This window comes from Centruroides sculpturatus, unplaced genomic scaffold (genome assembly GCF_000671375.1).
Source record: "Centruroides sculpturatus isolate CEXI.00-Female unplaced genomic scaffold, Cexi_2.0 scaffold31, whole genome shotgun sequence".
Classification (NCBI taxonomy): domain Eukaryota; kingdom Metazoa; phylum Arthropoda; class Arachnida; order Scorpiones; family Buthidae; genus Centruroides; species Centruroides sculpturatus.
Window position 1 is genome coordinate 350,048 of NW_019384496.1, and position 14,933 is coordinate 364,980.

General features: G+C 32.4%; 1 protein-coding gene across 1 annotated transcript in view; it reads left to right on the forward strand.

Moving 5' to 3' along the window:
• The window catches only part of LOC111621938 (lithocholate 6-beta-hydroxylase-like), a 21,016-nt gene extending 11,157 nt beyond the window's left edge, over nucleotides 1–9,859 (forward strand). Inside the window, exons 8-10 of the mRNA XM_023364191.1 lie at nucleotides 6,353–6,468; nucleotides 6,539–6,608; nucleotides 9,536–9,859. Of these exons, the coding sequence (XP_023219959.1) occupies nucleotides 6,353–6,468; nucleotides 6,539–6,608; nucleotides 9,536–9,747 (398 nt within the window). The 3' untranslated portion in view covers nucleotides 9,748–9,859. The remainder of the gene's footprint in view (nucleotides 1–6,352; nucleotides 6,469–6,538; nucleotides 6,609–9,535) is intronic.
• The last annotated feature ends 5,074 nt before the right edge of the window (nucleotides 9,860–14,933 follow it).

Consider the following 14,933-nt stretch of genomic DNA (forward strand, 5'->3'; position numbering starts at 1 on the left):
CCCTTTTTAAATATAGGAATAATCTTACATATGCGCCAGTCTAAAGGAATCATCCCTGATTGATAAACATTGTTAAACAGACCTACCATATATCCAATCAGATCTGGGAAATTCTTATATAGTTCTACCGGTATCCCATCAATACCTGAAGCAGTACCATTTTTCATAGAAGCTAGAATCTTTTTGACTTCCTGTTCTGTTATCTCCGTATCCAACAGCTCGTCCTGCCAATTCATACACCAATTATATATAGACATATCAGGTAAATATTTACTAGAATGAAATTTCTTTGAAAAAAAAGCTACCCAATCAAGATCTGGAAGCTCCCTGTATTTACTCTTAACAAAGAAATTAATAAATCGCCAGAACTGCTTACTATCACCAGACGCCAAATTCTTATTGACCTTCTGCAAAAAAAGCTTTTTCTTAGCTCTACATAAATTGCGAGTCACATTACGTTCTTTAACAAAATTCTTCACAGCAACACTATTTCCACTTCATCCTGTTCAACGCCTGATTTCTTCTTGCAATACTCAACTTACAATCCATATCACACCACACGAAATTGGAAAATCCAACCGGCCTTTGACACCAATCTGAAAATGCGTTCAAAATTTAAAAAAATAAAATAAAATTTGTTTCTACCCTCAAAGTAAACTTTTTTGTCATTTTATAATAGTACAGTAAAACGCGTTAAGATGTTCTCCCCTAAGATGTTAGAACGTACATAAGGACATGATTTAGTTCAACCACTTTGACACTTAATTAACTCCTGTGTTAAACCATCTGACTCCGATTCCAACCACTCTGACCACAGAAACTATTAGGCTTCAAACAGAGTGAACAAAATCATGCCCCCCACACACAGTCTAACATCCACACATATAGAAAAAAAACCTCGAATCTTTTGCATATCTCGAAATTTCAAGGTGTCCCGAGTCCAAAAATGAAAAAATTTTGAAAGGGTCATTTTTTGACCGAGCGCTAAACTTTCCCTCTGTTATGTATAACAGCCGGAAAAGTAAAAGTTATCGAATATAGGCCTATATTTATATATTACTTAGAGGAGTCTTTTAGCTTTGGAATAAAAGGTTTCTACGTTCTATCTTTATTACAACTCTATTTATTGAATCTTTTATTCTGAAGTCACGTGATGACATCAGAATTTCCGTGTCTCTTTCGGTAACAAGTCCGCCCCTAGTCGGAGTAGGAGTCGGAGTCGGAGTCGGACTTGGAGTCGGATGGTAAAAGTCGGAGTCGGAGTCGGTAGATTTTTACGCGACTCCACAGCCCTGTTAAATTTACAATCTAAAACTACACTTATCGGAAAATGATTACTGTACGCTTTATCTAATACAGAAAACCTTGTTACAATAGATAATCTATTTAACTTAACCAAAACCAAATCAATTACAGAGGAGCCTATATCACCCACATATATATAATAACCTTTAGATGTAGATGAGCCTCTACCATTTAAAATAATATATCCTGCATCTTCACAAAAATCCAACACCAATTTTTCACGATTATTTATTAATGTATCTTTTGATAACCTCAACAGCCAATCCTGATCGATATCCTCATTACTATCATAAATCCATTCCTGTAGTTCTACTCCAATACGAGCATTAAAATCACCAATTAAAAAATCTATCTTATAACAATTAACCAACCTAACTACCTCTGTCCAAATAATATTTCATAATGCAGGTCTTATATACATAAAACAGAAAGAAATTACTATAGGCCCTATAGTCAATTCCACAACAATCCAATGCCTATCTTTTTCCAAAATATTTACTTTCCAAGAGTTAGACAATAACAACAACCAGCCACCAATACAGCGACCTCTATAAGCGTCTTGATAAAGTGCCTCAGAAAAAAAAATTTATCCATATTTTGAAAATCGGGAATAGCAGTCCTGCCATCCCACCACGTTTCCATTAAAAAATTATATCAAAAGTATACAAAAAAAAAAACAAAAAGAGATTAGCTTATTTACAATACCTTGACAATTCCATGAAAGTACCAACATACAGTACCTACTCCCAGTCAAGTTGACATTTGTTCTTCCATTTTCTTAGAAAATATATTANATTTTCTGGGCGATATAGTAAAACATTATATTAAAATTAATTAGCTATTTTATTCGTTATATTGTACAATAATTAAACAAATAACATTATACTAGTCACTAGTCTAGTTCAATGCAGTACGAATTTGGCGTCAGCCTTGGCCTTCGGCATCAGAATTTTGAAGTGAAGGGGGCGATACTACGTTGAAGGGGGCGACGATTCGTTAGAGGTTGAAAAACACTGCTTTAGAGAATATAAACGCTTAATAAAATTAATTTGTATATTATCATCTCTATCTCTCCAATCAAAGCCCCAATTTTCAGATCCATATAACACTACTGATTGAATAAATGACTCAAATAATTTTAATTAATTTTTCCAACGTACCAATGTACCGGATACACAAGTTTTAATAATCTTATCAATTCCAAAGTTCGCTTTACTGTGAATATATTTTAAATGTTTTAAAAAACGCCCATTAGACTGGAAAACTACACCCAGATACTTATACTCCTCAACTACATCCATTTTGCGATTTTGTATTAGAATGTTTTCCTCCATTTCGAAATACCATTATTTTAGATTTGTCAATGTTAACAGACAGTTTTAACTCCTGTAGTGTGTTTCCTAAAAAGTCAATCATTCTCTGTACAGTATACCTATAGGCGAATCTGCCATAACAACCAAATCATCTGCATATGTCAAGATTTTCACCTCCGTTCCCAAAAGATCAATGCCCACCAAAGTAGAGTCATTCAGTTTACTTACAAGTGGATACAAATATATATTGAACAGTATTGGGCTCAATACACAACCCTGTTTCACACCTTTTAACGTAAAAAATAGATCAGTCGTATCTTCCTTAGTAGACACGCACGCCTCTGTATTAGTATACAACTGAATCAAAAAATTTACAAATTTATAGCTCAACCCAATCTTCAGAAGTTGACTCCATAAAAGATCTCTATCCAACGAATCAAATGCCGCCGTCAAATCAACAAAGAAAGCGTAAAGTTTACCTCGTTTCTTCTTTAAAGACTTCTAAAGACTTATAAAACAAAAATATTATCTAATATCGAAAAACCAGACCGGAAACCAGGCTGGAAATCTGAAAATATTTCAAACTTATTCAACCAAGATATCAAACGCATACATAAAATTTTACAAAAGACTTTAGAAATTGTCGATAGTAACGAAATTGCTCTATAATTATTAGGTAAATCTCTAAGTCCCTTTTTAAATATAGGAATAATCCTACATACGCGCCAGTCTAAAGGAATCATCCCTGATTGATAAACATTATTAAACAGACCTACCATATATCCAATCAGATCTGGGAAATTCTTATATAGTTCCACCGGTATCCCATCAATACCTGGAGCAGTACCATTTTTCATAGTAGCTAGTATCTTTTTGACTTCCTGTTCTGTTATCTCCGTGTCCAACAACTCGTCCTGCCAATTCATACACCAATTATATACAGACATATCCGGTATATATTTACTAGAATGAAATTTCTTTGAAAAAAAAGCTATCCAATCAGGATCTGGAAGCTCCCTGTATTTACTCTTAACAAAGAAATTAATGAATCACCAGAACTGTTTACTATCACCAGACGCCAAATTCTTATTGACCTTCTGCAAAAAAAGCTTTTTCTTAGCTCTACATAAATTGCGAGTCACATTACGTTCTTTAACAAAATTCTTCACAGCAACACTATTTCCACTTCATCCTGTTCAACGCCTGATTTCTTCTTGCAATACTCAACTTACAATCTGTATCAAACCACACAAAATTAGAAAATCCAACTGGCCTTGTGGTAAGCGTCTGGAAAAGAAAAGTCTCTTAAACTTAACAAATAAATAATTATCCATTTAATGTAGTTACAAAACTATAAATACAATGATATCTATTACAGTCCTGTAACAACCATTTATATGCTTGGACCAAAAAACAGTCTTCACCAAAACACTTTTGTCTGACTGCTGTCAGTGCCTTACATTCAGTTATTACATGAAAAGTGTCAAAATTAGCAGTAGTATTACAAAATTCACAGTACTCCATACATGGACTTATCATTCTTCTGATTATAATATATTGCACATAATACTGCTTGTGTAATACAAAAAGGTCTTTCTATATTCAAATGGGTTATCGACCCTCATTCATTAAAAACATCCAAATACTGTTTATTATATTTATAATTAACTGCTCTATATTTAAACTCAGTTATATAATTATTTGCCAAACTCATTAAAATATCCAATAATGTTAAATGAAATTAAGATCTCTGATGAGATCTTAATTTCATTTAACATTATTGGATATTTTATTGGATTTAACATTATTGGATATTATATGTTTATTGGATTTAACATTATCGGATCATTTCGATAGCTGGACTTCTGCAACAAAGACACAATTCGATCTCCCTATGCTACTCTTTGAGAGATTAAAAATAATTTAGCGGACACTGTAAGTTTACTAACAGACTGTTTGCGTAACCATCTTAAAAATTATTTTTTATTATATTAAAATAAAGGGGGACTCTTTGAAACTCCAAATATATAATATACGATGGAATCCATCTCTTTAGAGAATATAAATGCTTAATAAAATTAATTTGTATATTATCATCTCTATATCTCCAATCAAAGCTCCAAATTTCAGATCCATATAACACTACTGATTGAATAAATGACTCAAAAAATTTTAATTTATCTTTCCAGCATACCAATTTACCAGATAACACAAGCCTTAATAATCCTACCAATTCCGAAAGTCACTTTACTGTGAATATACTTTAAATGTTTTAAAAAACTCCCATTAGACTGGAAAACTACACCCAGATACTAGAGAGATTGAGGCGCACGTTTCAAACGTGTAAACGTGTACGTGTGACGTTCAGCGCCGCTTTCCCGTAAGCCGAAAAGTTTGACGATGGTGTTTGAAATGTCGAGCGTGATTCCACCGACTATCCAAACGCCATTGTCAAACTTTTAGGCTTACGGAAAAGCGGCGCCGAACGTCACACGTACACGTTTACACGTTTAAAACGTGCGCCTCAACCTCTCTATTANTGCCTATCTTTTTCCAAAATATTTACTTTCCAAGAGTTAGACAATAACAACAACCAGCCACCAATACAGCGACCTCTATAAGCGTCTTGATAAAGTGCCTCAGAAAAAAAAATTTATCCATATTTTGAAAATCGGGAATAGCAGTCCTGCCATCCCACCACGTTTCCATTAAAAAATTATATCAAAAGTATACAAAAAAAAAACAAAAAGAGATTAGCTTATTTACAATACCTTGACAATTCCATGAAAGTACCGACATACAGTACCTACTCCCAGTCAAGTTGACATTTGTTCTTCCATTTTCTTAGAAAATATATTATACTGTATTTATAAATTTTATTATCAACTTTAACCGCATTTCTATTATTTAAATAAGTAATCGAAGCACAGAGATTAGAATTTACTAAAATTGTTAGCTAAGACAGATGCTTTGATAGTTTACCAACTACAAAAACAAGTAAGAGAGATCAATAATAGGCATTTTGTAGAAAATACGCACTTGGAACACAGAAACTTTGCTATCTTTTAAAGACCTTACAATATCTTACGTGATCGACTACCAGAAGCGGTGTTGCGCAATAATTTGTCTATCCCCGAGCAACCTGTTTTACATATCATTGAGAATGGGATCATTTATAATGCTTCCTGTAAAGATAGCTCGCCTAAACGTGATCAGATGGAACAATTATGCAAGGATTCCGGCTAAGATGTTCGACTACTGGAAGCAGTCGAAAATAGGAGCCCTACGCTATTTATTTTTAATTTTTCAACGAAAATATTATATATATTTATAACATACAAATATATTATAATCTGAAATACTGTATTTACTCCTTTCATTTTAAAATCACAATATAGTTATTTTCAGAAATACGCATAACACACGATGTGCCAAAATTTATCGCCGGATAATATCTATTTCTCTTTTTTCAATATTTTCAAATTTAAAATGTTTTCATATACCTTGTCGAATCCCACACTACAGATGCTTTCAACATAATAAAGTGGTCTAGACTTATCTTCGGATTCGTGAGTGACATTTTCAACATCTATAGTGCACAATAACTTTTGGATCATCCTATAATAACATTCTTCATATCGTTAAATAGTTCGTAAATTTTCTATAAATTTTTTAATTATTAAAATAATCAGTTTTGAAAGTTACACTAATAATATACGTTTACATTTTTGCAGTACTTTTTCCTGCGGTGGCCAGACTCGTTCGCTTGACTATATTTGACCCACAATCTGTCAATTTTTTTAAACTTGCTATCGATGACGTGATAAGCAAAAGAAAATTGTTAAAAAAGGTAATTTAAGTAAATTATCAGTAAACAGAATAATTTTTAGGTAACTCATATAACCTATATCTTTCGACAGGATGAAAGCCCTAGAAATTTTCTTCAGTTCTTATTAGAAGCAATAGAGAATCAAGAAAACAAAACTGAAAGTAAGCATTACGATAATTTTGTTTTAATCATTTATTTTCATCTTATTTATATATCAGTGATCCATTTGTTAATCTTAAAATTTTTTGGTATTATGGCAAAACATATAAGTTATAAACAGACTACAGTTAAGAATTTTATATATCGCAAGCAATATAGGTATAGTATATAAAAATCAGTCATTGTCTTTACACACAAGTCTTTAAAAGATTTCCAATTTTCCTCTTTATTTATATTTTGAGAAACAACCCGAAGTAAATTGTAACAAATCTTCATTATGAGATTAACTAAAATTGTGTAGTAAATACTATTCAATAATAGAAATACTTCATTATGAATCATTGAAAGTTTAGAGAAATTTCAACAAAAATATACGTTTCAATTATTGAATACAAATTTAAAGATGATAAAATATAGAAAAACAAATATCTTCTAATTTGCATTGTATAAATTTTCATCTTTACACCTTAGCGAGAAAGTGTCAAATTTTATCTTCCGATTCTTATACAAATCTCCACGTTTTGAAATCCCCTTAACACAAAAATCTCGAAAAACAAGAAAATATTTCGTGGATATGTATATAGATATGTATGTGTGCGAGTGCATATGTTACTGTGAAAGACCGAAATCAGAGAATGTCGATATTTTCCAGTGAATGTCGACACATACAAAATACGTTCGTGAAAGACCGAATATTTGGTTATATTATTACATATTTGAACAATCGCCGGTGTATGTCGACAAGCACAGATAACTCTTGGTGGAGGTCGAAACAACACCCAAGAAGCCGATGTCGACAGAAAGACGACAGTCTGTCGCCAAATTCTTCGCCGTTTCCTTCCGCTTAAATTGATGATACCGTACGAATACAAGTCTCTGATGTCGACCGTGGTCGTACACATTCCCGAAATGTCTTGGCGGTTGTTGTTGTAATAGAAGACTCCGACTTTTATAAATTAGCAAACAAAAATGATACTTTCAAGCAGCTTTATACCCGTAATTCGTAATTTGTAAAGAAAAGTTACTTTCCATAAATGAGATTTCTTCTCAAGAAATATCTCTGAGAGAAGCAGCTGCAGCTGATTCGAAAAGTGGAGGGCAAGGCTATACAAGTTGTCATTGCAAAAGGGTGTGTTCCACGAATAAATGCTGTTGTAAAACAAGGGACTCTTGTGCAATTCAAAGTGCCACAACAGTTTAAGTTGTTGCAGTAAATAAGATTGTATAATGATAATTACATAATTTATGTGTAAGTTTATTATTGTATTATTTGCTTTAATGATTTGGAATGTAGTGTTCGTTTTAGTGTTCAACGGTTTATTTACATGCGCTGTTACTTAAGCTTTCTGCTATTTTGACATTAAAAAGTTGCATTCTTGTCTTAACGTAATAAAAATATTTTTATTCAACATTCACCATTAGTGCATGCTGAATGTCGACATTTGTCGGTGTAAGTGAGAAATAATGATATTTAGCAAATATTTCGTACATACACGAAACGACTGCGTGAATGCTGACATTCACCGGAGAATGTTGACATTCGCCAGATATCGGTCATTCACAGTAACACATACGTGTTTGGAAATTCAATCATTTCGATTATACGAGTACAGAATACGTTTTCTCTTACGAATCCAGTTTTGAATTATGCGACAATTGATGAAGTAATTCATGAAAGACGTGATTTATAGAAATAAACTAATGATGTCCCGGGTACTGCAACAATGTAAGGAAGGAATGTATATACAGTCGACCCCCTATAACACTGTTGATAATTCCGTTTTATATGAATTCCATGTTGTACGAGTCACTTAGATTTTAGAAATACGTGTGCCGGGCTGTGAACGGCTCACGTATTTGTAAAATCTAAGTTACTCGTACAACATGAAATTCATATAAAACGGAATTATCAGCAGTGTTATAGGGGAGTCGACTGTATACAGTATATCTCCCTATAAGACTGGTTCCTATAATTACGATTCCTATAAGACGGCGAAAAAATTGTGGCGGTATTAGTACACAACGGTAAAAAAACTCCTATAATTACGTAAAACGTCATCGGGCAGCCGAACTACTTTCCCGCCGTCCAGCGCCACGCTACAGACAGTTTAGGCGGGTAAATTGAGTTTAGTTTCGTCTGTACATATAATTATATATAAATTAGGTACTGTATATATAATTATATATTAACTTAATTTATTGTAACTTTATTATAATTATGTATATATGCTCTCCGCCGTCTAGCGCTACGCTACGGAGAGTTTAGGCGAACTATCGTCTGTACAGTATGTAAATTAGCTACCGTAAGTCTAATACAGTACTGTAATTTTATACATTTCGTGTGAAAGAAACATTCCTTATTCAACGGCGATTAAAATCTATATATATAAAAATGAATGTATGGTTGTCTGTCTGTGTGTGTGTGTGTCATTCATGCATTACCACACCGTTTATCCGGTTGGCGTGAAACTTTGGGAAGTTGTTTAATATACTCCAGCGAAGGTTTGTNCGAGAAAACAAGCTTGAGCAACGGCGATGTCGAATGGTGCACACTCGGTAAGTAATCCTACAATTTTTTGTTTATAGCGTAGTTTATACGGATTATTTCCAAAAAAATATACGTATTTTGGAAATGTTGAGTCGGATTAGTCTAGAATCGATTAATTTTATGGAAGAAAACCTTTCAAATAGCCGTAGTCCGTAAACTTCACACGTGTCGGGCTGTGATTGGTTGTGTTTCCTACAAAATTGATTCATAAAGACGGAACGTATCTATCTTCTTATAGGGGGATCGACTGTATACTGTATGCTCTGGAGACCCCAGAGCGGAATACTGACATCTTTATTCCCTGGCCATCCAGCTTGCTATCGAAATGGAATAGATCACAATTTTATGTGCATGATTAAAACTTTTATTTATATTATACAGAATTTGGTTTGGATGATGTGGTGAGCCAATGCATTACGTTTTTCGTTGCTGGATACTTTGGTCCATCATTCACTATTTCGTATTCTGCTCATGAATTAGCAGTCAATCCAGATATACAAGAAAAACTTATTACCGAAGTTGATGAAACTATTAAACAATCGGTAAGTTTATTTATGTTATTAAACATTATACAAGACTTTACAGATCGGTAAAACACTGGAGAAAATCAAAACATACGTAATTAACAAACTTTGCCAGAGTTTTACAATGCATATAACTGTACACATGTAAGCCAAAACAATGTCAACGACTTAGATATTTTATTTCAAATTAAGCACATACTGTATACTAGGGATTGTATACCGGTTTACCGATTTACCGGTTAATCGATAAATTGACAAAAAAAACATTCTGCAAACTTACCGGTAAATTTTTGAAATTTACCGGTAATTCGGTAAATAAAAAATCCATACTAGAAATTTTATGTAGAAAATATTGTGTTTATAGATATTTAAAAGGGCTAAAGGGACATTGAAAATAAAAAAAGCAGGTAAGTATAAGCAACAAAATACCTAATTATTAATTTTATGTGAGATATTTTTTGTTTAATTTTAATTTAAACTTTCTTGGGTTTGAGAGAAATTGTACAGAAAGCTCTAGTTAGCATATGTGATTTGTGCTCTGCAGTTTTTTGAGATTTTTAAAGTTTTAAAATCTTTACAATCAACGTTTTTCTTAAAGAGTAAGTAAATGTTTACTTTTTTGATATTTAACAATAATAATACTTAAATATTTCGCGTATTTTTTAAATTAATAGCAATTTTGAATACACCACATTACCACAGGACATTAATGCAATACTATTGTAAAATAACATTAAAATTTGTACCTTAAATAAATTTTTTACTTCTAACAACTGTTTAAAATAATTAAATACAGATATTTGTTACAAGTTTCTAACATTATGCTTTAAGATTGCGCAAAATATGTTTTACTCTAACCCTATTTTCGTGGGGAATCCCCATTACTCTCACGAAAAGAACTTTCTTTAATTTTAGATTGTAGAACCAGGTGGATAATAACTTACTAAACATGCCGGAAAGATTTTTATTACTTAAAGATGCTGTCCGAAAAAGTCTAGAAACCTAACCTAACCTAATCTGGATTATTTTGTACAAAAATTAGATCAAAATTAGAAGATAAGACTTTAAATAATTTAAGTTTCTTGAAAAGTTATTTTTTAAAAAATGGTAATCAATAAAATGGTATTAGGTACTATATATCATTTCTGTTTTATTTTTATTTTTCTGTATTATTTTATTTCTGTTTCTAAAAGTTATTATTATAGTTTGTTTAGAATAACACTTTAATTTTTATATTTTTTATATTCTATATCTTTGAAATAAAAAATATGAAATGGAAATCAAAATTAGTTATATTTTTTATCACCTTAATTTTATTTTTCAGGAAAAAATTTACCGGTAATTTACCGGTAAACCAATATTTTAATTTTCATTTACCGATTTACTGGTAAATGAAGAAGTCAGTAAATTTACAATCCCTACTGTATACCAGTGGTCCTTGCTAAATCCAGATTTTCCTATGTCAATTTCTAACAAGTAAAATTTGAGAAATAACGAAATAGCCAATATTTTTTTAAATTAAAGAGTTGGGACGTTAAGTAAAAAATAAATAAAAATAAAACACATATTTAAGATAGTAAAAATATATATAATTAATGAGATGGATGATCCTCTTGATTACTGCACATTTTCTCAAAACTTGGAATCAAACTGGACACGGTCATCCTCATTTCCTCCCCATTGATTTTCGTGCAATGCTTACTTTTTATCACAATGACAAACTCAACTTCGCACAAATAAGAACTCGCAAATGGAATTAAGATTCTCTGAGCTTTACCACTCAGAAGGGATATTCATCTTTTATTGATTTCCAAAATTTAGTTAATTTCATGCTACTAAATTCTGTTTTCAACGTATTGTCGGGAAGACAAGTAAATAAGATTCTCTTCTTATGCAGCAATAAATTCAGTTGGAGGATTGGCATTAAACTGATCTTGAAGCCATTCTAATTTATCATTATTATCATTTAAAAAATTTTTCTCAAACCAGATGATAAGCTATGATAAATGTTTTTAAAAACAAATTTAATACCTCGAGAGAAATCAACTCTATTGGAGGTCAAAAACTGTTGCAACAAAGGGAAACATTCTTTTCCTATGTTTTCATTTATTTTTATTTTCCGTAGTTTTAACTTTTTTTATGAAAGCTGAAATTTTCTCAATCGATTTTAAAAGGTGCATGTTGCTTCCGTGCAGGGAGAGTTTCAGAGCATTCAGCTTTTCAAAAATATCACATAAGTATGTTAGTTTTACTAAAAACTATTCATTCACAAAGTTTTCGGCATATTTGTGGTCTTCTTTTTTAAGAAAAATATAATTTTCCTGTCGCAGTACAAACGTACGAGACAAAACATTTCTTCGAGACGGCCGTCGCTCTCTCGTAGTAATGTTTTGTGCTTTCTCAAAGTGCTGTAGTATAACAAAGACGTGTACTCGTATTCCATTCCTCACATAGTTTTTTGAGAAATCTTGCCTTCAACGGCCGAGTTTTATAAAGTTTACTACATTTACTACATATTCTAAGACCTGGTTCAATGTAGGACTGAGATATTTTGATGCGAGTACTTTCCTGTAAATAACGCAATGGATCTACTGTGCATCAGGGTCTTTGCTTCAAAAAGGTGCTTGCAATCCTCCATAACACTCGAACATAGAATGAGCACAATCAGCACAAAGGTGAATGCATTTGGCCCACTCCAAATTATTTTCGGATATAAAAGTATCAAGGATCTCGAACAAGTCGTAAGCTTTAGCATCTGAAGTGATACTTTTACAAAAGAAAAAGTCTTCTACAATGTTATTACTATCTATAAACTTGTGAGAATACGGACGAGGGACCAGGCCCTCTAATCGTCAGATCTGTTAGACCTGCTCACCTTGTCACCGGATGGCTTAAAATTTTAACAGAACCCGAGTGGTAAGATTCTGTGTGGGTTTGTGCATAAAGAACGAATACCAGACGAGGAGGACATTAAATATAAAATAACCAATTTAATTATTACTAACAATACTACAATATACTGGATACAAAGGAATAATACCATATAATAACAGTATGGAATACCTATGTGAGGATAGTTCCTATCTCTATGTTATTTAGAATAAGCCGAGAGAGAGAGTTTTACATTAGATTTACCTCGTTGTTCATGTTGGGATCTTATACCTTATAGATTCTCTTTCTGCAGAATGGAGTTGGGAGGACAGGTTGAACCAGGGATGAGGAGCACCTTGCTATAGCACCAATTTGAACGAACTCCCTGAGAGTCCGCTAATCAGCCCTTTTATCCCCAATTATTTCATAATATTTTCTTAGAAATTGGTTATGACATTTGAGCAGGTGGTGTGCAAAATTCTACGATATGAGGCGTGGAGGAAGGAAGCAAAACATCCTCAGTTCTTGGGAAAGCGCTACGTGACAGAGCAGATTCACATGATGTAAAAATTTATGTCCTTATTAGGTTATGTTTTAGTAATTATTCCAAAGTTTATCATTCTTTTTATATAGTTGAGTGAAATTAAAGCATAGTATTTATTACATTAAAATTTTATATTAATTATCTCATGAACACTGTCAGATTGTCACAAACTGTATATAGCAAATCAAGTGAGCGTCTTTATTATCGTCTATGATTACGTCATGTTGCACCCTAAATTCCTTCCCTTTTATGTTTTGAATTAATTGAACATTGAAGGTCCTTTGCTATGTGCTGCATTCTGCCATTGATGGCGTTATTGGACAAAGGCAAAAACTTTTGAAAGCAGCTTCCCAGCAGACTCACCAATCATAATATTCGCCATATCTACAGCAGCTGGTAGAATCGGTTTTTCTGCTACAGTATGAGGCTTTTTACATATTGTGATTCCATGTGCCAGTTTTATTACTAAACTAGCAGACCCCCGCCACGCGTTGTTGTGGCTCAAAATGTATCTATTATAAATGCATAACACTTCCCCTGTGGGGGGAAATTTTACGAAAAATTTCTTCTTAGTGTACATTCTGTTGACGTACCCTATTAAAACGCAATCAAAAACGCAAAAACCCGCATCTAAAATAATATAATAGAAGTCAAGTTCTTCACGGTAAGCATTAATTCTGTCCCTCTCCCCGTGGGGGAATATCGAAAAATTCTTTCTTAGTGTACATTCTGTTGACGTACCCTATTAAAACGCAATCAAAAACGCAAAAAACCGCATCTTAAATAGTATAAATAGAACCAGAGTTCTTTACTGTAAGCCTTAATCCTGTCCATCTCCCCCCAGTGCGGGAAATTTCGACATGTATATTATATAAAAACACGTGCGTATTCGAATGCAGCGTTGTGTCAAAATTTCAAAGGAATCGGTAGGNCCGAACCACCCCAGTCCCCAATTGATTCGGATAAACGACACTCTACTGTATTTACATTTTGTATAAAATTTTATTAACTCCATAACATCCCACTTTATAACAGAGCCTTCCTAAGAAAAGCTCTGTTATAAAGTGGGATGAAGCAAATATTATTAAAAAGATACATTCTCTAACCATCGCTATGAATAGGGGAAAAAATAGATATATATAAGAGCAAGATCAAAGAGCAATGCCTAAACGCAAGAGATGCAAATGCATTACCTTCAGCTTGAAAATACATCATTGTAAAAAGATTAGGACATAAAAAACCCCTAAATTATGTGATCCCAAAAATCATATTTGGCTTTTGTGTTATATTTTATATTTTTCCTAATTTCATTTTTATTTGTATTTTGTTAACCTTATATATTTCATAAGTTTATTTTTATTTATTATTAACCTTATATTTTTCATAATTTATTTATTTAATTCGTTTAACTTTAAATTTGTATTTAGAAAACTTCAAAAGTTAAAATTTAAATGGAAAATTTGTGGAAAATTTTCTAAAAATGGACTTAAAAACCTGATGACAACCTATGAAAGTAGTTAATAAAAAAATTCTCTCAGCAAATGCAGAGGTGTTTTAGTAAGTTTGTAATTTACCTCTGCTTAGTACTTCTAGATGATATAGATGAAAAACTGAATTTTGTACCATATTTTTGCAGAATGACCAGCATGCTGCATAAACCAGGATTGATCAGCATGTCAGAAACCCCAGAGTTGCCAGCATGCCAGTTAAACTGAGAGTGAAAAGTAAAAAGTAAAGAGAACATTCTTCCGAATATAATGTTATAATTAAAGCATTTTCATTTATATATATCAACATCCCAAAACCCGATGTATTGATACTAAGCCAAACAATTGCCATA